This window comes from Ruditapes philippinarum, unplaced genomic scaffold (genome assembly GCF_026571515.1).
Source record: "Ruditapes philippinarum isolate M1 unplaced genomic scaffold, ASM2657151v2 ctg552_1_1_1_1, whole genome shotgun sequence".
NCBI lineage: Eukaryota > Metazoa > Mollusca > Bivalvia > Venerida > Veneridae > Ruditapes > Ruditapes philippinarum.
Window position 1 is genome coordinate 253075 of NW_026864408.1, and position 24546 is coordinate 277620.

Sequence of the window (24546 nt, forward strand, 5' to 3'; positions counted from 1 at the left end):
AATTAAGAACAAACTGCCAGTTACTTTGGTTATAAAAACAAAAAGACTAGCCCTGTTTTGAACTGAGAACTCTTAATCATTAATGTAATAACTTTTGATATCAAATTACTTATATTATTAATAGCTGATACAGAGCTGGGAAAACAAAAACAAAGCCAAAACAACCCTCCTGACTGACACAATTATATCACTTATCCCTAAATTTCCAAACTTCTCCCTATTTTCCTAAAGGGTGAAGTCACTTCTCACTTAATTTTCAATCTAAGATTGTCCCTGATTAATCAATTAGCAGTCTGACTGCAGGCAAGGTAGTGTACAATACACCGTACAATAAGTTTACACTTACAGAAGTTGGCTCAAAGTTACTGAAGTCTTGATATGGTCCTGAAGAAGTTTTCCCTTTCCTAAAAGTAAAAAAAAATTATATAGTACATTATATAAAATAATTCAAATCATCACATAACATACAAGTGCCAGTTTAACCTCAATAACTTCATTTTTTCAACAATTACAAGTTCTTGTTTCTAAAATATCATACTTGATTGCTAATTTCATTGTGATGTTATAAATACATAAATAATGATTTTTTTTAAAGTCAAGTAACATTCTGTTTGTACACAAATTATATGTCCAAACCAACATTAAATGGTACACAATAATTCCAGGCCCTTCATGCCAAACAAGAGGGCCATAATGGCCCTTAATTGCTCACCTGAGTGGAGGGTTGAAATGAACATGATTGCATTATTAAGACATTGGTAGAAACATTCATTTTACAAATTTCAGTGTGCAGGTGTTGGTGTATTTTATGAATAAATTTGTTAAATTGATACATGCGTTCCTTTCATATTGTTATAAAGGAATGGACTGTAAACAAAGTATAATTTGCACTGAACAAAACTTTTTTCTGTCTTTTTTTTTTAATCCACAATACACATTGTATTATGTGCCTAATATATCATGAGTTAATAAACCCTTACTAAATGGACTTGTCTAACTTTCAATATGGACTAAACCATTCGAAATTGTTGAAGAAAATTTCAATACAAGTACTGACTACACTGTGGACAGTGCAGACAAAGATAAGATGACACAGCTGAGCTGGCTGACCTTGGTCTGCACTTGAGGCATGGGAAGAATCTGTTGCTGACAGCAGAGTGAGGGTTAAGCACATCATTACACCCTCTGTTCTGTCTGTTCCTCATAAGCCACTTGAAATTTTTTATATATTTTCTAAGTTAGGTTTAACATTGTACCAACACAATATACCGTAGGTAATATGGCTACTCTAGCTATATTGGTGGAGAAAGACCTTAGGTGCCTCTCTTTACAATATTTCAGGCACAAACTGACATCTGAATAGAACCACTGACATTTCATAACCTAGCTGGATAGCTCTCTCACATGAAAGAATCAAGAATCCAACGACACTTGATCGACTCAAACCTACAGCAGTAAGAGGCAAGTGATTTGAAGTCAACAACAACCTAGTGAATTTTTCACTCAGATGAAAGAAAAATATCATGTAATTTCACATTCTTGAAAAACTTATAACAATCAATAAAATAAATATTACCCTTCTTCTTTCTGAGGAGACCCTCTCTTCTGTCGTGTTAATCTGTGTTGAGGGAATGATGGCATAAGTTCTGGGTCACAAGCTGTCATAAACATAGAACTTAATTTATAACTTTCATTATCTTCACCCCGAAAAAATATATGAAAACAGATTTGCAGAAAGAATGGAAACATTGAATTAAAATAAATTTAAATAAGTCAGCTTTTGCTCTTATAATTTATTTGAATCCATATCATGTCCACTTTAAGCTAAATCCACGAGGTTCGAGCTAAATCTACTGACATTTAAATCAACTGTCATCATCCAGGAGGATAAAACTTAATCTACTGACAGTAAAATCAACTGACAGCATCCACGAGGATCGAGCTTAATCTACTGACAGTTAAATAAACTGTCATCATCCAGGAGGATAAAACTTAATCTACTGACAGTAAAATCAACTGACAGCATCCACGAGGATCGAGCTTAATCTACTGACATTTAAATCAACTGTCATCATCCAGGAGGATAAAAATTAATCTACTGACAGTAAAATCAAGTGACAACATCCACGAGGATCTAGCAAAATCTACTGACAGTAAAATCAACTGGCAGCATGCATGAGGATCAAGCTTAATCCACTGACATTTAAATCAACTGTCATCATCCAGGAGAATAAAAATTAATCTACTGACAGTAAAATCAACTGACAGCATCCATGAGGATCAAGCTAAATCAATTAGTTAAAAAAAAGGTCAACAATTCTGTAGAGAAGAAAGGTGTGGAAGCTTACGTAATGGTTGTTCCTTGAAGTAGGAACTGTCCAGACAGTCCTCAGCTGTGGCTCTCTTGTTCGGATCGTACATAAAGAGAAAATTCAGAAGACGAATTCCAGCATCTGATAACCATGAAAACTTGTGCCGGAGATTATTATAACTGAAAATACAAATAATCATTCTCAAAGACCGTAAACTTACATCAAATTGTTCATATACACCTATAAACATTTGCCTAAAGTGTTTATACTGTTACATTATGCGAGAACTGGGAAATGCCAACTTAAGATTATAATACGTAAAGGATAAAATGTGATTTTAGAAAGTTTCTGAATTTAATTGCCAGGTTTAAAATTGAATTTTTTTTGCAAAAAGACCACTAAAACTTCTGATTGTTTCGTTATAATTTCAGAAGAAGGCAGCGTTCAGATTATCTTTTCACCCACATAGTCCAACATGTTAGTAGCAGGCAAATTTTTTAAGTCTTCATACAATTGTACCAGTCGAGGGTTGATTGCAAAACTGTTGTTAAACCTTCTTTATTTCATAGAAGTTACTGGTACTGCAGTTTTGTGGTCAACCCTCGATCTTTTTAAGAACCAAATTATCATCTACAAAAATATAAGTTTTTTGACTGATTTCAACAACGCATTTTTGTTAACATGACATATCCGGACTTTTATTACATAACCAAGACTGGCAATGGGAAAGAAAATTTGCCAACCAAATAAACAAGATGGCTTCCTTTACTAAATACTCCTAAGCTCAAAGCAGCAGATTGTATTTATACACTGTTCATTTAGTTCTTAGCCATAGAACTCCAGTACATAAAGCACATGTTTACCTAAAACTTATGGATGTTATTTGGAGATGAAATTGCCATCCAGATCAGAAATGCGGATGTTAAGGTTGTTGTTTTATTCTTAGTTCACTGACATGATATAACCATTCTTCGTGACCATTTTCAAAGTAAACAGACATGATTTTACTACCTTTCATAATCTTGTATTTTTACATATTTTCATAATAGTTATATCACACAAATTGATAACTCACGGTTGTTTTTTCAAAGTGAATTGTTTAAGAGCCGGTAGATCCGAGAATCCTGGCCATATAGTGTCATTTGGTGTACCGAACATTTCTACGATCAGATCTATTTGATGTATCTCTGAGTTGCCCGGCAACAAAGGTTTGTGGGCCAAAAGTTCTCCAAGAATACATCCGGCTGACCTGAAATACAATTCAACACTCAATTTGGATAAAAAAATTTATCTTACAGTGCAGAAAAGTGCAAAAATCTTAAGTTAGTCTTTTAAGTGTCCTTAAAGGAAAATCCACTGAAAACATAAAACCATAAAATTTGAATTTCTTACATAGATCAGCTGGGCACTAAACACAGAAAGTTTGTGAAATAGACTCAGAAATAAATTAAAACTGTGTTTGTGAGCAATTCTAAGCCCACTTGGTGTAAAAACCATTACAATGTATAACTCTTTTCATTTTTGGGTCATTTTATTCTGGAAAAAACAAGCAAGTATATGCCCTGAAATTTTATGCACTAGTTATTGGCCTAGATATCAAATTGAACATTAATCTTGAAAAATATAAAAATTATTTCAAATTCCATCATGTTGAATTGTTTTAAGACAACTGGCATGAAATTCCTACCAGTAAGGAAATGAGGTGAGGCGACACACAGCAAAGTGCGGTGATGTGGGTGGCGTGGGGTATGGTGGTGTGGAGTGGAGTGAATTTTCTAATTTTCCATGTAGATCTCAGTGTGATGGAAAGAATGACTGCTAGACAAACTTGCAACTGAATGCTTCACTTGATAAACACCAGGAGGCATAAAGATAAATGTTTCTGTAACGCCAGCCTTATAATTTATGAGCCGCGTCATGACAAAACCAACATAGTGTGTTTGCGACCAGCATGGATCCAGACCAGCCTGAGCATCCGCGCAGTCTGATCAGGATCCATGCTGTTCGCTTACAAAGTCTATAACAAGTAGTGAAACTGATAGCGAACAGCATGGATCCTGATCAGACTGTGCGGATGCGCAGGCTGGTCTGGATCCATGCTGGTCGCAAACCCATTATGTTGGTTCTGTCATGACGCGGCTGATATATATGATTATATTAGGCTCCATTTGAAAACAGCAAGACATTCCTTAAAGCAAAGTTTTTAATCTGAATATATCAATCAAAGTACAACGCAGGTTTACATTAAAAATAAATTACCACACCTATGAAAATTTCATTAACTCAGAGAAGGTTCAAAAACGGCTTGTATTTGAATTGGTAAAAATTTAGGAGAAACAACATTGTTTCCTACATGTGATATAAAAACATGCCAGAAAACACAGGCAAAACACTGGCATATTAATAAGTTTTGTTGTGAATACCATTCTTAGTGTCAAAATTCATTCACAACCATAATAGATCTCCGACTATTTCATTTTCAGAATATTATCATTCGATTGGATGAGCCTTTAACAGGGAGTCCCTAGGATAGGCAAATTTACACCTTGAAAATAATTATACAATCCTGTAATGCCTTCTAGACTGGAGTATTAGACTGTATTGCTGTATATTTCAATTAAGACACCAATTGATGATCAATGACTTAGGTTCAACTTTCTTGCAGAGATGTGGCATGAATGGGCAACAGGTGGGAATTATAAATAAACTAAAGTCTCTTAATTATATCCCGGACAGAACTGGTAAGACATGCACTACCCTAGCTACACAATGCCTGGTTTACGTATATACAGAGGTGTCACTAAAATGGAACAAGGTGTGAGGTATATAAACTACTGTTAATTTTTTTTTATTTTTTTTTAATTTCCAATTTAATTTGTTTGCATTTTTTGGGGTTGGGTTTTATGTCACATTAGCACATTACTGGAGGAAGACCTCAGGTGTCCTTCTGTTCATTATTTAGACATAAACTGACACTGTGTACAGCCTCTAGGCATGATTTATGAAATATAACATGTATAGAGGACCACAAGGTGATGCTACATGCCAAATATGGAAGAAGGTGCAGATTTAAACAAGATTGCATTTGAGAAAAATGCTATGCCACCGCATTATAAGCTCTATGCCTTGTACCTTCAGACAAAAATATTTTTTATCTTTTACTATATGTACATAATGAACATCAATGACCCCCGGGCAATAATTTGAACATCTTGGTAAAGGTTCACTTTGCAAAGTCTCATGCCATATATTTAACCTCTAGTCTTTGTCAATTCAGAGAAGAAGATTTTTCAATTCAGAGAAGAAGACTTTCAAGTTTTTACTTTATCTTATAAGGAAAACTATCGCTTCTGGGGCAGGGTAATTTTAACACTAGGGGCATAATTAAAATAACTTTAGTAGAGGACTCATAGATGATATTATATACCAAATATCAAAGCTCTAAGCCTTGTACCTTCAGACAAGAAGATTTTTTAATTTTTACTATATGTACATAGTGAAAATCAATGACCCCTGGGGGTGGGGCCAATTTTGACCCAGGGCTATAATTTGTACAATCTTACTAGAGGTTCACTACATAATGTTTCTTGCAAAATATCTTAACTTTAGCCTTTGTAAATTTAGAGAAGATGATTTTGTAAGTTTTTACTTTATACATATAAGGAAAACCTATTGCCCCCGGGGCGGGGCTAATTTTGACACTAGAGGCAAAATTTGAACAACTTTGGTAGAGTACCTATAGATGATATTATTTAACAAATATCAAAGCTCTTAGCCTTGTACCTTCAGACAATAAGATTTTTGACTTTTTACTATACGTATATATTGAAAATCAATTACCCCCAGGACGGGGGCAATTTTGATCCCAGGGCTATAATTTGAACAATCTTTCTAGAAGTTCACTTCACAATGTTTCATGCAAAACATCTAACCTCTAGCATTTGTCAATTGCTTGAAGAAATTTTTTTTAAAGTTTTTACTATATACATTAAGGAAAAACCAATGAACCCCGGGGGGGGCCGATTTTGACCCCAGGGCTATAATTTGAACAATCTTGGTAGAGGTCTACCAGACAATGCCTTATGCAAAATATCTAAGCTCTTGGCCTTTTCTGGTCTTTTAAAAGAAGGTATTTTAAGTTTTTACTATGTGAACAAAATAGTGAAATCAATGACCCCGGGTGGGGCCGATTTTGACCCCCAGGGCTATAATTTGAACAATCTTGGTAAGGTCTACCAGACAATGCCTTATGCAAAATATCTAAGCTCTAGGCCTTTTGGGTCTTTACAAGAAGGTATTTTAGGTTTTTACTACATGTACATATAGTGAAAATCAATGACCCCCAGGGCGCGGGCCGATTTTGACCCCCAGGGCTATAATTTGAACAGTCTTGGTAGAGGTCTACCAGACAATGCCTTATGCAAAATATCTTAGCTCTAGGCCTATTGGGTCTTTACAAGAAGGTATTTTAGGTTTTTCTACATGTACATATAGTGAAAATCAATGACCCCGGGGCGTGGCCGATTTTGACCCCAGGGCTATAATTTGAACAATTTTGGTAGAGGTCTACCAGACAATGCGTTATGCAAAATATCTAAGCTCTAGGCCTTTTGGGTCTTTACAAGAAGATTTTTTTAATTTATTCTTATAATTTCTTTTGGTTGCCATGGCAACCAGATTTCTGCATGGAATGTAATTCTTTGAACAACTTTGGAAGCCCTTCACCCAAGGATCAATCCTGCCAAGTTTGGTTGAAATTGGACTAGTGGTTTTTCACAAGAAGATTTTTTAAGTTCACTATATAATCTATATAACACACACACACACAAACAAACACACACACAGCTGAATCGCTATATGCCACCGCATCGCAGATGCTGCGGTGGCATAAAAATATGTCTATTCAATATAAGTGACCCAAAAACTGGGGCAAATTTTGTTTAAGAGAAATGTTGTTTAAATAAAGTCTAGATAATTTAAATAAAGTCTGGATAATTTAAATAAAGTCTGGATAATTTAAATAAAGTCTGGATAATTTTAATAAAGTCTGGATAATTTAAATAAAGTCTGGATAACTACCAACAACAGACATCAAGTGATCACAAAAACTCATCTGAACTGGTCTACATCTGCACATTTTTTATATCTTTTTCAAAATACTAGTATTATATATATAAACCATGCTCTAAGCATATAAAATATTTCTTTATAAAATAATTTTGATAGAGTTTTAAGTGATTTAGTATGAACTATTATACACTTGATAATACTGTTTTGTTCTATCTGCTTCATAAAGATGTGTCATACTTGATCACGTACAATTCTCTTGTAGCAACATGTAAACAAAGTGGTATTTTGACTTTAAAACAAAATACTTAATCACTATAACTGTACTCAGACAATGTATTACCAAAAAGCAAAAAATAGTTCCACTCTTTATCACAATTATGTACTTTTTTGGAAATTTTAACAGGGCATCAAAACAAAAAGTGTTAAAAAATGAAAAGAGCAGGATTTTTGGGGCACATTGAGCCTTTTATATACAGGTAAAATGTTAAAGGCACATTATGCCTCAGACAAGATTTTTTCCTTCTTTACAAATAGCAACCATGAGTTTTATTATGTTTAAATAATAGTGTAAGAGCTTGTTAAATGTATATTGATAGAAAAAAATGACATTGAAATTACATTGTATTTGTCAAAAAAAGTTGCAAAATGTAAACAAAGTAGTATTTTGACTTCCATACAAAGTACTAAATCACTATAAATGTACTTATTGCAATAAGGCAACAGAAGTAATAAACTTTTTGGAAAATATTACAGGACTCCAAAAATAACAAGAACTGTCGGTACGAAAACAGCAACGCTCGACTATTCTTAGTGCTTGATAGTAAAAAAATGCTTGATACAGTTACCTCCTCCTGTTTACAGGTTGGGGTCATGATGGTGAACAAGTGTGCAAAGTTTCAAAGCCATATGTCAATGGACTTTGAAAATATTTGAACTATTACAAAAACTTTAACGTAAATTCTAAGTCGAAAAAGGGGCTTAATTCTGTTAAAATGCTTGACAGAGTTACCTCCTACTGTTTACAGATTGGGATCATGATGTTGAACAAGTGTGCAAAGTTTCAAAGCCATATGTCAATGGACTTTGAAAATATTTGAACTATTACAAAAACTTAAACGTAAATTCTAAGTCGAAAAAGGGGCTTAATTCTGTCAAAATGCTTGATAGAGTTACCTCCTCCTGTCTACAGGTTGGGGTCATGATGGTGAACAAGTGTGCAAAGTTTCAAAGCCATATGTCAATGGACTTTGAAAATATTTGAACTATTACAAAAACTTTAACGTAAATTCTAAGTCGAAAAAGGGGCTTAATTCTGTCAAAATGCTTGATAGAGTTACCTCCTCCTGTCTACAGGTTGGGGTCATGATGGTGAACAAGTTTGCAAAGTTTCAAAGCCATATGTCAATGGACTTTGAAAATATTTGAACTATTACAAAAACTTTAACGTAAATTCTAAGTCGAAAAAGGGGCTTAATTCTGTCAAAATGCTTGACAGAGTTACCTCCTACTGTTTACAGATTGGGGTCATGATGGTGAACAAGTGTGCAAAGTTTCAAAGCCATATGTCAATGGACTTTGAAAATATTTGAACTATTACAAAAACTTTAACATAAGTGGTTACGCCGACGCGGACGCCGACGCTCGGGTGACTGCAATAGCTCTACTTATTCTTATCGAATAGTCGAGCTAAAAAGCTTGTGGAAATCAATAGTAAAAGCATTTCTGTGGCATAATGGGCCTTTAAAAAAGTTAACATCAATATTTAATATAATTAAGAGATATTAAATTTTGGATATATTTTTGTGATATATAAATCGAACATGATAACTTTTACATTAATCTGTCAAGCCATGATGATATAATGGGTTGTGCAAGTTATTCAGTTATTACATTTTGCATTTTCACTGCAATAAAGAAAAATTAAATTGGATACATTTATAGACCCGTAAATCCAAGTAGCATAATGGTTAGAGAGTTCAGATTGTTGAAAGAAAATGAGTTCAGTTCTGGAATTGTGCAATATTTTTTTATGTCTATATGGTTTTTACTTTCTAAAAACATTTTCATATTCTCTTTTATAAACCTGTGATTAATTTGATATTTTGTACAATTTAAAGTTAAACGATTTAGCAAAATTCAATGTATTTGATTTTAACAGTCATCCAACAGATTTAAATTATTATCAATTTAAGGTATTACCTATTCCTAATGCATTACCTCCGCTTTGAAGAGTATTCAAATAGGCTAGAACTACTGTTAACTACATTGAAAATGAGGGCTGTGGGTTCAATCCACAGAAGGGTCAACTTTTTTTTTCTTTCTTTTTTTCTTTTAACATTATTTATGTATCTCTAGGAAAGAAAAATGTGTTTCATTTTGATTTTTTAATTTATATAGGTATTTATTGGCTAAATTATGCTAAATCAAGTAATAAATATGGTACCTGGCATCATATTTTCAAAGAGTAATAAAAATCAAAAATAGACGGTAAAAGTAATTCATATTTTACAAGATTAACCAATATACTTCTTTAAAAATTTAGGGAAACTTTGAAAACAGGCACTCATTTGGTTAAATTTTAAAGCTTTTTTAAATTAGGCTTCCTTAATAGGAAAATGGTCAGACACGTGGTAAAAATTGGTGGGATAGGGTAACATTTTATACATATTTCATAAATTTTACATAGAAACCATAATTTTGCTTATGTGGATTGTTAGCTGAATGGTACTATTTGTGGTGTACGGACATAATCCCCTTCGGACAAAATCCCCTCCATTATTTTTGTATATCCAGACATAATCCCCTTCATGGGTGGACATAATCCCCTTTATGTGTGAAATTTTGAAGTGGACAAAATCCCCTTCATAAAATTGCTACCTAGGACAAAATCCCCCTCAGAGGAATTTTTGTTTTTTTTAAGTGGGTATGAGAGCCACATACTGCATTATGCTGTGTAGTAAATATCTTAATGTATAAATGAGTGGAAAATATTTCAGCAGAAAAGCACATTCAATTAGCAACATTTAAATCACATTAAAATTGCTTTGTTAAAGCATTCATAACAATCAATCAAGTAGTGCAGTGATATTGGTTTGATTAAATTATCACTCTTTCATCAATAGAAATTGTAACAATGGATAGTATCTATCAATTAGAATTATCAACTTATACAATCAATGAAACAATTATTGGCTAATAAAAATGTATTTCATACTAATCAATTTAAAACTATTAAAGAAATTGCCTAATCAAATATGTGTTATGCAGTTGATAATTTACCATAATTTTAATGAAAACTTCTAAACTAAATAAAGGTAACTATTGATACATAATTATAAATAAAAAAACAAAAGTTCATTATTCATCAATTTTTAGGGAGTATAATAATACATTATTCATCAATTTTTATGGAGCATAATAATACATTAGAAACCTATGAAACAAGGGGATTTTGTCCGGGTAGTGAAGGGGATTTTGTCCTGAGCCTTGCAAAAAAATGAAGGGGATTATGTCCACCAATGAAGGGGATTTTGTCCGGGTAGGTGAAGGGGATTTTGTCCGAAGGAGATTATGTCTGACATTCCTATTTGTTCCTCACCAAAAGTTAATGGGAAAACTTTTTTCATTAGAATGTTACTGCAGATTATTTAAAGGTTCCTCATTTCTAAAAAAAAAGCCCTCATAACATTTTAGCTTGAGTTCAGAAAAGTGGCCATAACTTGATTTCCATACAGTAAACTTTGTTTAAATTGTGCATTATAATAACCGGTGTACTTTAAGGTATATAATTATCTGACCTATGATGTCAATTTTTTAGTCCCTTATAGTGCCCATTTGGGTGGTAATACCTTAAGTCTATTTAAAACTCTGAATTCAGTTCGCTACATCTTTTAACAATTCCGGCTCATTTATATATTTAAATTTCTTACATTCCTCATTTATCACTATAATCACGACTGTGTTCTAACTTTATTTGTTAAAAGTGATTGTGTGTAAAACTAAACGTTGTCAAATAGTCTTATGTGAAATAAATTCACGAGGAACTAAAATCCAGTTCTTTGAAAATTTCTAAAAAGAAAAAGAAAAGAAAAGAAAAAATGCCATTTCAAAGAATCGAACCTTGGTCTCTACACTGGCGAAGCCAACACTCAACGACTATGCTATTATGCTGAACGGTTAAAAAATAAGGATTTGTTAAGGTGGTTTAAGATTTAGGCAATAAATTGTATGCTTTTATATAAGAATTATCAACACCCCTATTTGTCAATATTAATGTAAACAGATAATAAAAGGAATAGCGAACTAAAGCTGTAATAACTGAATGAAATATGATACATGCCACATTGACACTACTGAACTGTTCTTTCATTGAACACCCATACTACATGATTAAAATCCAATATATTAATGCATGTATACACACATTACACAGATACAAAAAGAAATTAGGTACTGTATTTTCTCTAATAAATACCTGAAGGGATATTACATTTTCTAAAAGCGGGAATTTAAATTTAAGTACAAAAATGGGTATATACAATCAAAATAAAACAATCTTTATTGTTTTATGATATTTTCCACTGGATAGTGTATACTCAGGAATCACCATTTGTATTAATATTTGTGCTAATCTTGTATTTTATAAAACATGTATACTGGAGACTGGGCGTTCAATATGAAATATACGGTATTACTGTAGTTTGGTATAATTAAGAACATAAATTCAAAACTTGCTGATCATGCAACATATGAAATGAATAAGATCAAGTGTACTTCGTTATTTATTTAAATACTTATAAAAAATGTTTCGAATATGAAAAAAAAAAATGGAGAGAGTAAATTCGAATTTTCAAAGTCCAATTGCTATGAAAGATATTTACGATATTGACGAGGGATTTGAAGGACTACATCCACAATACAAAAACAGTTTTCTAAGACGAGTTGCAAACAAGCATATTTTGACATGCCTGGATGAGAAATTTCATTGTAAACTCGGACTACCTTCTTTGGAGTATTTGCTTTATCCTCGGGATGATGAATTTCTAAATTTCTTTGGACTCTGTTCTAACTATCCATGGGTAAGGGCAGGAGGTCAAATCACACATATTAAAGAAGACCATGGTGTTATTTATGTTATTCTCAACTACAGGTATGTGGCACGTTTACAGCACACAAAGAGTTGGTACATCAAAGAACCATTTTCCCTAACAAATACTTTTAAAACAGAAGGACAGTGTTGTTGTCTCGCACACTTAGAAAATGGAGTAGTCGTCTGCATCAAGTTCCCGGAACAATTCAAATCAGCTACGTCTACCCCACAGCTGCACATATTTGATAGCAATGGAAAGTTTCAAGATCAAATCATTTATAACCATAACAAACCGATCTTAAATGACCCCCGAGACATGGCTGTAATGCAAAGCACTATAATAATATCAGACCAAGGCAATAAATCGGTGGTTTTAGTGGATAGACATGGAGCTGTCCTCTGCAACTATACACATGACGAGATATCTTGCCCACGAGGCCTATGCGTAGACCAATACTTTAATATCTATGTGGCATCAGAAGGAAAAATTATACAAATCACAGAAGACCTGTCACAGTGTAGGACGATTGTCTCTTTACCTAATCAAGAAATATCTTTCCTTCGTTTCTGCCAAAAGACTAACATTTTATCTGCATCTTATGATGGGACAGGGAAAATAGCTAACTACCAGTTCCTTCAAAATAATCGACTTACTATAGAGAACAGGGAGGAAAACAAGAAATCAATAAAAGACCCACCTCCCTACTTATGGATAGGTGTTGTTTGTTTAGCATATACAAGTATACTCATCATCAGTGTAAGCCTATCAAAAAAATGACACAACTAGATCTAATGCCAAAAGACACTGTTAGGTGCCAAAAAGTGACAATTAAAGATCCTGTATGTTTTGTGATTGATATTGTTACTGCGTGTATACCACTCTTGTAAAAAGTTATATATGTATATAATTATGCAAATCAAACAATTTTCAAACATCGAAGAATATGTAAAATGTGTACTGCAAATATTTGTGCACATTATATTTAATCAATAAATTATATGCATTCATTTCTTATTGGAAAATTTGACTTAGAATTTATAGAAAATAAATTTCTAATTACCTCCCTTTACTTACATGAAATGTTAAATTCGGCAATATCTTTATAAATAATGCTTATTGGAACTTACAATATTGACAAATCTTAATTTGAGCATCATATTTATGAAATAAAACCATGAAAAAAATGTGTTACAGGATCTTTAAGGAGTTGACCCCATGTCACAGCAGCCTAGGATGGGTCAATGGTAATGCTACATGCACTAGTGCCTATTAGTTTTATGGCAAGCTTTTAAAAACATGTTTACTATACAAGTCAATATAAACTAAGTGACCCAAGGGGCATGAGTTTATCATTTTTGTAAAGAGAATAAACCAGGTGAAATTTCATGCCAAAATAACTAAGCTCTGGACAATGTTACAAGCTTTAAATAAGATTTTTAAGAATTGTTTGCTATATAAGATTATGTTATGTAAGTGACCCCCAGGACAGCATTATTTTTGACTCAATGTATATTATTTTTGTAACTATTTGTATAGAAGTTCACATGGCTACATGCTAAATGTGTTTTCCTATATAAGTCCACATCAACTCAAGAAGGATCAATTTTGACCCCAGGGGCATGATTTATATAGCTTTTGTAGAGGACCACAAGGTGATGTTATATTTCAAATATCTATGGCCCGTATTCTGAAAGTTAATCTCGACTTAAACTCAGATAAAGGTCACCTCAAGTAACGCTGGAGTAGACTTAAGGTAAGTAACTCACAATGTGTAGAGTGGTATTCATTTTGTTTACTTCATCTTACTTCTTGTGAGGGATACTTCAAAAGTTGACTGATCGGTTTTATTGCATAACATCACTCAATATACATTGCAAAAGTGTTACCATGTTGTTTAAAAAAGTGTGTTTTACCGAAGCGGAAAATTTTGTTAAAGAATTAATTATGTAAAAGAAAACAAAACAAAAAACGATTTTAAATATATGTTCGATAAAACAAAAGCATGAGGAAAAATTTTAAGAGAATTTAATAGTTTTCAAGTAGTTAATGACAGAATAGCAAAATAATGTTGAAAAGCCTGAAAGACTGGACGAAAGTAGTAACAGGCTTCTGGCAAGCATTTAGAACTCTCTTTTTTCATTTCAATGGCGTAAACTATATTTTGAAAGTAGCATCCAATTTTTTGTGTCAATAATTTTTTTTTTTGCAATACACAATTTTGTTTTCTTTTTTTATCATCTTATTATGTTTTTAAAGGCCCATTATGCATCAGAAATTCTATCATTTTTCTTTCTCAAAATTTCAAGTTTTGGAAAGGGTATAATCATATAATATTATCATTTTGTATGGAAGTCGTTTACATTTTTCTACCATCATAAGACATAACTGTACCTTAAGTGCAACTTTAAATAGTTTTTAATTATTTTTCTAAAGAATTAAAATAGAAAGACTGTTTTATTTAAATCTGCAAATATAGAATATTAATCTTTTCAATTTCTTAAATCAAATTTAATGATTTTGTACATAATACCGCCAAAAAAAACAACAACAACAAAAATAAACAACCAAACAAATAATCCTGTTTGATTTTGATGCTGAAATACCTGTGAAACATTATACAGCTGTAGTATTAACCCATTACCAGATATATACGCCTTTCTACGCCTTTTTCACCCCCCCCCATTTTTTGCTTCGTCAAATGGTGAAAAAATGCCTTATTAAGGCCCCAAAACACTTGTTTTTGTTTGAGAAATGTTGTTTAAAAAATTGACCACTTTTTCGGCGCGGCCCCCCATCCAAAAGATACATCAGGGGGTTGCCAGAAGGGGGATGTGGATGTGCCCCCTTCTGTTTGGGGGGTTTCATCGCCAAGAAAATTTTGGACTTGTGGGAGGCTAAAAATGGCCCCAGGTCGATCATAAGGTAACGTGTAACCAATGCTGAAAAGCCTTTGACTCTATCTCGATCCATTGAGAAGTGGCAGCACTTTGAAATCAATTTGGATGGAAAAATTCAACGCAAAATAGTGATTTTTGGCAATTTTGAGATGTCCCCTAGTTGCCATGGTAACAGGAAATTTCAGACTGAGCATGTTGTTACAAAGGAAATGGTCCAGTCAACATTTGTGCCAAGTTTGATTAGTATTGAAGCAGTTTTTATAGTTTTATAGCAACCTGAACTTGTAACGGGAGACTTTTCAATGAAAACAGCCATTTTTCACAAAATGCTCATCGGGTAATGGGTTAAAGTTCCAAACTGGATCTTAGTAATGAAACACCATATTCGTTTAGTAAAGTGTATTTTAAATTAATCATGCTAAACAAATGTTCAAGATAATTTGTTTTGCTACGTGGATTTTTTAATTTTTTTTTAATCAAAATACTCCGGCGACATCAACGTTTACTTTATGGCTGGTTATTCATTACGCCATAAGATTTTTTTCTGTCATGTTTCCTTTGAAATATCTTTAAATATATGGATTCGAAATTCTATGTCAATCCCAAAATGATATAACTTCTATCTAACTGTTATTTTTAATATTTCACAAACAAAACAATAAATACTTATAACTAAATGGCATCTGTTTAACCTTTTACCCCATGAGCATATGGCTGTTTTCATTGAAAAGCCCCCTGTTACATAAAACTATGAACAAGAGCTGTCGGTAGGACAGCAACGCTCAACTATTCTTAGTGCTTGATAGTAAAAAAAGCCTTGATTAAAAGGTAAAATTTTCTACATAAAGAAAAAGGCAAAATTTTTCTTTAAATCCATTGTTACAGTTATAGGCCTTGGAGAGAGTCCTATTATGCTCTCAAAGAAGAGTATAAAATTTCAACATGTATCAAAGCCTTATGTCAATGAATTTTGAAAATATTTGAGGTATTTCAAAAATTTTAAAGTAAATTCTAAGTCGAAAAAGGGGCATAATTCTGTCAAAATGCTTGATAGAGTTACCTCCTCCTGTCTACAGGTTGGGGTAATGATGGTGAACAAGTGTACAAAGTTTCAAAGCCATATGTCAATGGACTTTGAAAATATTTAAACTATTACAAAAACTTTAACACAAGTGGTTACGCCGACGCCAACGCAGACGCCGACGCTCAGGTGACTACAACAGCTCTACTTATTCTTATAGAATAGTCGAGCTAAAAATGCTTCAATACTGATGAAACTCGGCACATACATGTATGTTGACTGAACAATAACTTCTGTAACAACATGCTCAATCTTATATTTCCTGTTACTGTGGCAACAGGGGGACATCTCAAAATTGCGAAAAATCACTACGTTGCATTGTTTTTTTCCATCAAAACTGATTTTAAAGTGCTGCAACTTCTCAATGCAATGAGAAAGAGTAAAAGGCTTTTCAGCGTTGGTTACACATCACCGTAAAATGGACCTGAGGCCATTTTTAGCCTGTCATATGTCCAAAATTTTCTTGGCGATAAGGGGGACTTCCCCCCCCCCCTTCAAACCGCCAAACAGCTCCTTTTGGCAACCCCTGTATGCCGAAAAAGTGGTCATTTTTTTTAACAACATTTCTCAAACGAAAAACAGTATTTGGGGCCTAAATAGGACATTTTTTCACTGTTTGAGGCCTCAAAAAGGAGTCAAAACACGTGTTTATGAGGGAAAAGGTTAAAACATAAATATTTACATAGACCTATATTTTGACGCATATGACAAATCATCCAAGGACTTGAGTCCAGAATCATCGACAGTCACATTGACAATCACAGGAACAGCAGCTGCTGTTTTTGTGGATAAAAGGAAATTCGAGAAATTTCCAACTTGAAATCTTATAGCTGAATAAACTACTACTTGTATCATTCCAGGTATAAAATGTGCACATTCCTCGAAAATCAAAATTTCTGATAAAATTCAACTTCTGACATAAATTTAATGGGATCATCTCTATCACTAAATATCTGTTTTTAAAGATTTATTTCCTCTCAAAATACTGTCAGTTCGTGTATAAGATGCACGTAAATGTATATGGGATGAAATTAATTCAAAATCAATACTCAAAACTACATTGTATTCAGTATTACTTAATTGGGGACATCTCAAGGTAGCCCCCTCCTTATCTCACAGATTATCAACTTTCCCGAGTTTACTCGACACTTACTTTATAACCTGAATACAATTTTACTGAAAGGTGAGGACAGTCTTGACCGTTTGGCAATTATATTGGATTTACTCAATGTGTGTGAGTGTAAGTATCGATTCTGAATACAGGCCTAAGCTCTGGACATTTTAGTTTTTAAGGACAGATTTCTAAAGAGTCCTTTTTTAAAGTATATTTTAAGCTCTTGTAATCTACATATGCATCAGACTGACACCATTTTAGTGTTGCAAATCAGCTTATTAAACTAGCCTATTTAGTGGGGTAACTGGCCTATGTTGGCCAACAGCAAGTTTCAAATGTTAGCCAAGATCTGTTGTTTCTGGAATGGATATTCATTTGACCCAACCCCAACGCAAAGTCGAGATATCCAAGATAGCATCAAAGATGGCCACAAATCGTTAAATATTCTAGAATATTTATGTGATTTCCGTTTTGTAAATAAATTGAAAGTTTACATGAAATTTCTTACTATTAAACAACCCATGCTTTAAATTTCAATATCTTTGCTTTTTTTTGGTTTGGATTAACAGTGCACCAACAAAGTTTTGGTCATATGGTGTCAAAACCAGGAAAGATGATTTTGGTTAATAAGTTATTGCAATTTTCCTACTTCCGTACCATTTTGTGTTAGTGTGACCCCTTTACACAGACTTAAGGATTAAATACATACATGTACCTTAAGTATATTATCAGACATCAAATGTTTTATTTTTATAATTTAATGCCTTGTAAAAATATTAAAGTCATTAGAGAAACTTGATATGTGTTTGTATTTTGCTACAAAAGAAAGAATACATTTTCTCACTTAGGATTATAATATTAGTTTAAAATGACTTTGCATCATAAATTATGTCCGAAATAAATTTCTGAATTTTTCTATTTGATTTTTCTTGACAAATACATAAAATTAAATACATAAATCATGTTATTACCTCACATACATGTATAATGTTATATGTGTAAGGGCTGGGGGCCTGATTATACAATAATCTTTTGAATTTAAATTCAAGTTTTCATCATCTAATTTTAATAGTATCACCTTTCCAAAATCAATTAATCTAACGTAAATATTGTCATTCCATATAATCAGTAGAATCTATTTGCATCTTCTAAGAAATAGTGGTTGCGGTACAATTTGAAGTTTGGTCATGGGCCAACCTGATGTTTAGGAGATGTTGATTAAACAAACTGTGTATGTGACAAGCACTAACCTCTGTAATTAACATTTAGACTGATCTAGATAAGATATCACAAAATTAACTACACAAGGTGTTGACTTTAATGAACTTCAGATAAAATATATTTTCTTACCACATATCTATACCAGTAGTTTGTTTTTTAGAACCTAACAACAATTCTGGTGCTCTGTACCTGCAACGCAATAATACAAAATTTACTGGTTTATGTCAGTTAGATAACACATTCAATTATTCATTCAATAAATCAATCAATCACTATCTCACAATAAATCAATCAGTGAGATAAAATCTATATGACCCAGCATTCATTCATTTACCTCACAAAATAACAGTGAAATAAAATCTATATAATCTATATACCTGTAACCCATCATTCACTCATTATCTAACAAAATAACAATCAGTGAAATAAAATCTATATAACCCATCATACACTAATTATCTCACAAAATAACAATCAGTGAAATAAAGTCTATATAACCCATTATTCACGTATTATCTCACAAAATAACAATCAGTGAAATAAAATCTATATAACCCATCATTCACTTATTATCTCACAAAATAACAATCAGTGAAATAAAGTCTATATAACCCATCCTTCACTTATTATCTCCCAAAATAACAATCAGTGAATAAAGTCTATATAACCCATCATTCACGTATTATCTCACAAAATAACAATCAGTGAAATAAAGTCTATATAACCCATCATACACTTATTATCTCACAATATAACAATCAGTGAAATAAAGTCTATATAACCCATCATTCACTTATTATCTCACAAAATAACAATCAGTGAAATAAAATCTATATAACCCATCATACACTAATTATCTCACAAAATAACAATCAGTGAAATAAAGTCTATATAACCCATCCTTCACTTATTATCTCCCAAAATAACAATCAGTGAAATAAAGTCTATATAATCCAACGTATTATCTCTCAAAATAACAATCAGTGAATAAAGTCTATATAACCCATCATTCACATATTATCTCACAAAATAACAATCAGTGAAATAAAATCAATATAAACCATCATTCACTTACTATCTCACAAAATAACAATAAGTGAAATAAAAGTCTATATAACCCATAATTCACTAATTATCTCACAAAATAACAATCAGTGAAATAAAGTCTATATAACCCATCATTCACTTATTATCTTACAAAATATTAATCAGTGAAATAAAGTCTATATAACCCATCATTCACTTATTATCTCACAAAATAACAATCAGTGAAACAAGAGCCCGGTTTGAGCCGGGTGATGCTCCCCGAATAGGTTTTGGACACAGGAAAGTACACCTCTTGTAGTTTCAGAGTTATGTCCCTGGAAAAGTTCAAAGTGCAATAATTCCAAAATTAGGAAAGGCAGAGTTACTGTTCTTTCCACCGCACTTCTAATCACTGTTATCTATCAACTTACAAAGTTTCTTGTTGATATCTCTTATGGTTTCCAAATTATGTTCCGGACAAATTCAAAAAGTAAAAATAAACAAATGGCAATAACTCCAGAATAAGGCAAGGCAGAGTTATGATTCTCGTGCACTGCACATCTACCCATTGAGATACATCTACCTACAAAGTTTCATGTTGATATCTCTTATAGTTTTACAGCTATGTCCAGTACAAGATTTTTCTAAAAGGGGAGATAATTCAAAAATGAGGCTTAACAGAGTTATGTTTTTTTTGCACTGCACTTCTTCTCAATGAGATCTATCTACCTACAATGTTTCATCTTGATATCTTTAATAATTTTAGAGTTATGTTCCGGACAAAGTTCAGTGTTAAAATTAACAAAGGGCAATAACTCCAAAATTAGGACAAAAAGAGTTATTGTTCTTATGCACTGCACATCTACCCATTGAGATCTATTCACCTACAAAGTTTCATGTTGATATCTCTTATAGTTTTAGAGTTATGCCCCCGGACAAGATTTTTCTATAAGGGGAGATAATTCAAAAATGAGGCTAAACAGAGTTATGGTTCTTTTGCACTGCACTTCTTCTCAATGAGATCTATCTACCTACAATGTTTCATCTTATTGAACCTCACCCACTATTTCTTAGTAGATGCAAATAGATTCTACTGATTATATGGAATGACAATATTTACGTTAGATTAATTGATTTTGGAAAGGTGAAATTTTTCGGGGAGCATAATTAAGTCTATATACCCATCATTCACATATTATCTCAAAAATAACAATCAGTGAAATAAAGTCTATAATATAACCCATCATTCATTTATTATCTCACAAAATATCAATCAGTGAAATAAAGTCTATATAACCCATCATTCATTTATTATCTCACAAAATATCAATCAGTGAAATAAAGTCTATATAACCCATCATTCACTCATCTCACAACTGTCATTCAGTGAAATAAAATCTATATCACTCATTTATTTATTTACCTTGACAAATTTAATGGATATTTGGACTGAATCAGTAGCCTCTAGAGTGTTAGGATTTCCACAATTTTTGGGTCCTGTGACCTAGCTTTTCATCCGAGATGATCCATATTTAAACTTGTGCGAGCAATCACATGTACTATGAAAATACCCTGACCAAGTTTAGTGACAACTGAGGGGAAAATGTGGCCACTGAAGTATTAATGAACTTAATGTGGACAGAAAACAGACAACAGATGCTCCACCATTCAATCAGCGTAAAAACTCACCCTGTAAAAACTCACCCTGAGCAAGCTCAGGTCAGCTAATTAAATCAATTTTTCCCAAATAAAAATTAAAAATTTAAGAGATCTTACCATAGTGTTACAACTATTGGAGTCATTGCCTTATTTGGTAACTCATACTTCCTTGCTAAACCAAAATCAGCTGGAAAAAATATGAAAGTATCATTAAGGTTTATTCAAATTAGGCTTACAAACTCAGAAGTATTTTCTATTTCTTTCAGTGGAAATAGCAATTCATCTCAAGGAACAGAAAAATTTATAAGAAATCTTGCTATTCACTTGCTGAAATTTTGCATTCACAAGACTGAAATTTTGCCCTTTACAGACTGAACTTTTGCCCTTCCCAGGGCTGCAATTTTGCCCTTCCCAGGGCTGCAATTTTGCCCTTTAAAAGGCTGAAATTCTGCCCTTTCAAAGGCTGAAATATTACCCTCCACAGGTTCTCAGTGATTAGGTCTTGTCAATACACAAGTATTTGGCATGACCAGCCCACATGTCCGAGACATCTGACATGGCTGATGAACTATTTAATTTCTATTCTAATTACACTTAAACTCATAATATACTTATACAGTATTTGAAGTTTGACAAGACTAGCCAAGACATTCAGCAGTTGAAGCACTAAACCAGGATAATCATCTGTTTCCCTGTAAGATGTAACCCTAGCCTGCTGGCAGATTACCGCCCTGCAACCCAGCACAACCACGCCCAGGCATCGAAAAATATTTTCAAAGTCACTTGTCCCTTCTAAATACAATTTGCAGGGAACATTCTTCTACTCCACCTGCATCAAGTTCTCTTAAATTCTACTCGTAATTACACTCGGACAAGTGGACTTTTCGGCATCAAGTTCTCTTAAATTCTACTCGTTATTACGAGCGGACAAGTGAAATTTTCGATCTCTGACGCTCTGTGATCATCATCGGCACCAAATCAATATTCAGTCAATACATGTTTTGAAATTTTCCCTTTAAAAAAAAAAAATTATTGTTTTGTCCTGACTCCTTAAGATGGACAAACAAAAACTGACTTACCAATCTTTAAAGAGCCTTTATCTGTCATGAGTAAATTTGATACCTTTAAATCTCTGAAAGTGAAAAGAATATGACTAGTCAATATCATTCATAAGCATTGCTTCACCAAATAATTTCAACAGCCGAGCAGGAATTGAACCCAAAGCAGCGACACCAGTGAGAGGCAAGTGATTTCTTGTCAGTAATGGATGATCATATGCTCATTGGCTCATATAAGAACAAAATGTATCAAAAAAGTTCAATATAAATTATTCTAATGATCACCTATTTAACACAGAAGGACCAAAAGTGTGTGCTATTATGCAATAAAATCACTGTTAAATTCTATATGTAGACATCTGACCTAACCACATGTTGTTCCAATTTGCATCATTATATTACTTGGGCTATGCCCTCATGATATAATTCCTCACATTCAAACTCCAAACAGTCATTATATAGAACGATAAAATCAGTGATTTTTTTCTTTCTTAATAATAATTCAATGTTATTAAAAAAATTGAACAAGGGGATATGCTCCATCACATATTACATTGTACAAGGGTATGAAAATTATTGAAAGGATTTATTAATTCATACCTATGAATTATAAAGTTTTCATGTAAAAACCTGATACCTCGAAATAACTGCTGCATTATGCACTTAACCTGAAATTAAACAGTTTTTTAATTTGTGTTATTTTATTCACTTTATTGTTTTTTAATTAAAAAATCATATCAATTTTCATATAGTTTTTCTTTAACAAACAAAATGAATCATCAGACAACAGTTTAAGCATTCAAATTTTAGAAAGGGCAATGAAAGTCAGTGTCTATTCTAGAATTTGAAAAATGAGGGAATTTTTATCGAAAAATGTGCATTTATTACATTTGTTGATCTTTGTCTGTGTAAAAACTTCCCCCTGCCTCTGAAAAAATAAGGGTGAGTTCTCAAAATTATGAGTCAAACCCCACATCCCCCCTCCTAGAATAGACACTGGATAGGATATTATTTCCTAAATATTGGTTAAAAAGTCTGCCTGTCAATGTAAGGATATTAGGTTTAAGCTGTACTGTGGTCACAATCATGGTTCCTCAAATAATTAATAACATCAATACTACAGCACTGATTTAGCTAGAAAACAGATTCATCACCAGATCAGGTAAGACACATTGTGTATACGCTTTTTTCTTTCAATCAAGCTTAAAATAAATAATGTTTAAACTAAAACATAAAATGTACAAGATCAGATATTTAGCCTTTTGTTTGGCTGTTGGATGCAAATGATACAACCTATGCAACCAGAGAGGACCAAGACCAACAGGCACATTTGTGCTGTCTGATCATAGTCATCACTTTTAACTATCTATTTTGAAATATTTGCCTAACCTAAGTATGTTTATGTCCAGATTAAAAGATGGACAAGTCCATTTAAGACATTTAGCTGAGTGGTAAGGTTAAATGTTTTGAGCCAGTACGTACCTGTGCCTCTGAGAACGGAGACGGCATATTATCAATTAATGAAGCCAGGTCCTGTTCACAATATTCCATCACGAGAAATATTCTGTCAAGACTTTTACCCACAACTATCTCCTTCAACTGTACAACATTGTCATGCCGCAGATTGAGCAAAATGTTGATCTCTCTTAATGAACTGATCGGTATACCTGTATAAAGTAATTGTTATACCTGTGAAAATGATTGGTATACCTGTACAAAATAATTGGTATACCTGTACAAAATAATTGGTATACCTGTACAAAATAATTGGTATAAATGTACAAAATAATTGGTATACCTTGTAAAAATGACTGGTATATATGTACCTTCATATGTGTCTTAAGTAAAATTTTTACTCGTGTACTAAATAATAGGTTGAATAGTTGGGCTGAGATGTATGGTGTATATGTAGAAGCGCAAGCTGGTTTTAGGCAAAATATGGGAACAACGGATAATATTTTTGTTCTGCACGGCCTTATTTCTCACATGCTTAATCAGGGCCGACAACTCTTTTGTGC

The 24546-nt window shown here is 32.8% G+C and overlaps 1 protein-coding gene across 1 annotated transcript in view; it reads right to left on the reverse strand.

The window, feature by feature from the left end:
- LOC132725475 (cyclin-dependent kinase 10-like) overlaps positions 1-24546 on the reverse strand; it is a 31529-nt gene that overhangs the window by 1569 nt on the left and 5414 nt on the right. Inside the window, exons 4-12 of the mRNA XM_060710613.1 lie at positions 24011-24195; positions 23129-23196; positions 22550-22602; positions 21588-21657; positions 18915-18974; positions 3388-3561; positions 2349-2491; positions 1577-1658; positions 347-404 (exon numbers count right to left, since the gene is read on the reverse strand). Of these exons, the coding sequence (XP_060566596.1) occupies positions 347-404; positions 1577-1658; positions 2349-2491; positions 3388-3561; positions 18915-18974; positions 21588-21657; positions 22550-22602; positions 23129-23196; positions 24011-24195 (893 nt within the window). The remainder of the gene's footprint in view (positions 1-346; positions 405-1576; positions 1659-2348; positions 2492-3387; positions 3562-18914; positions 18975-21587; positions 21658-22549; positions 22603-23128; positions 23197-24010; positions 24196-24546) is intronic.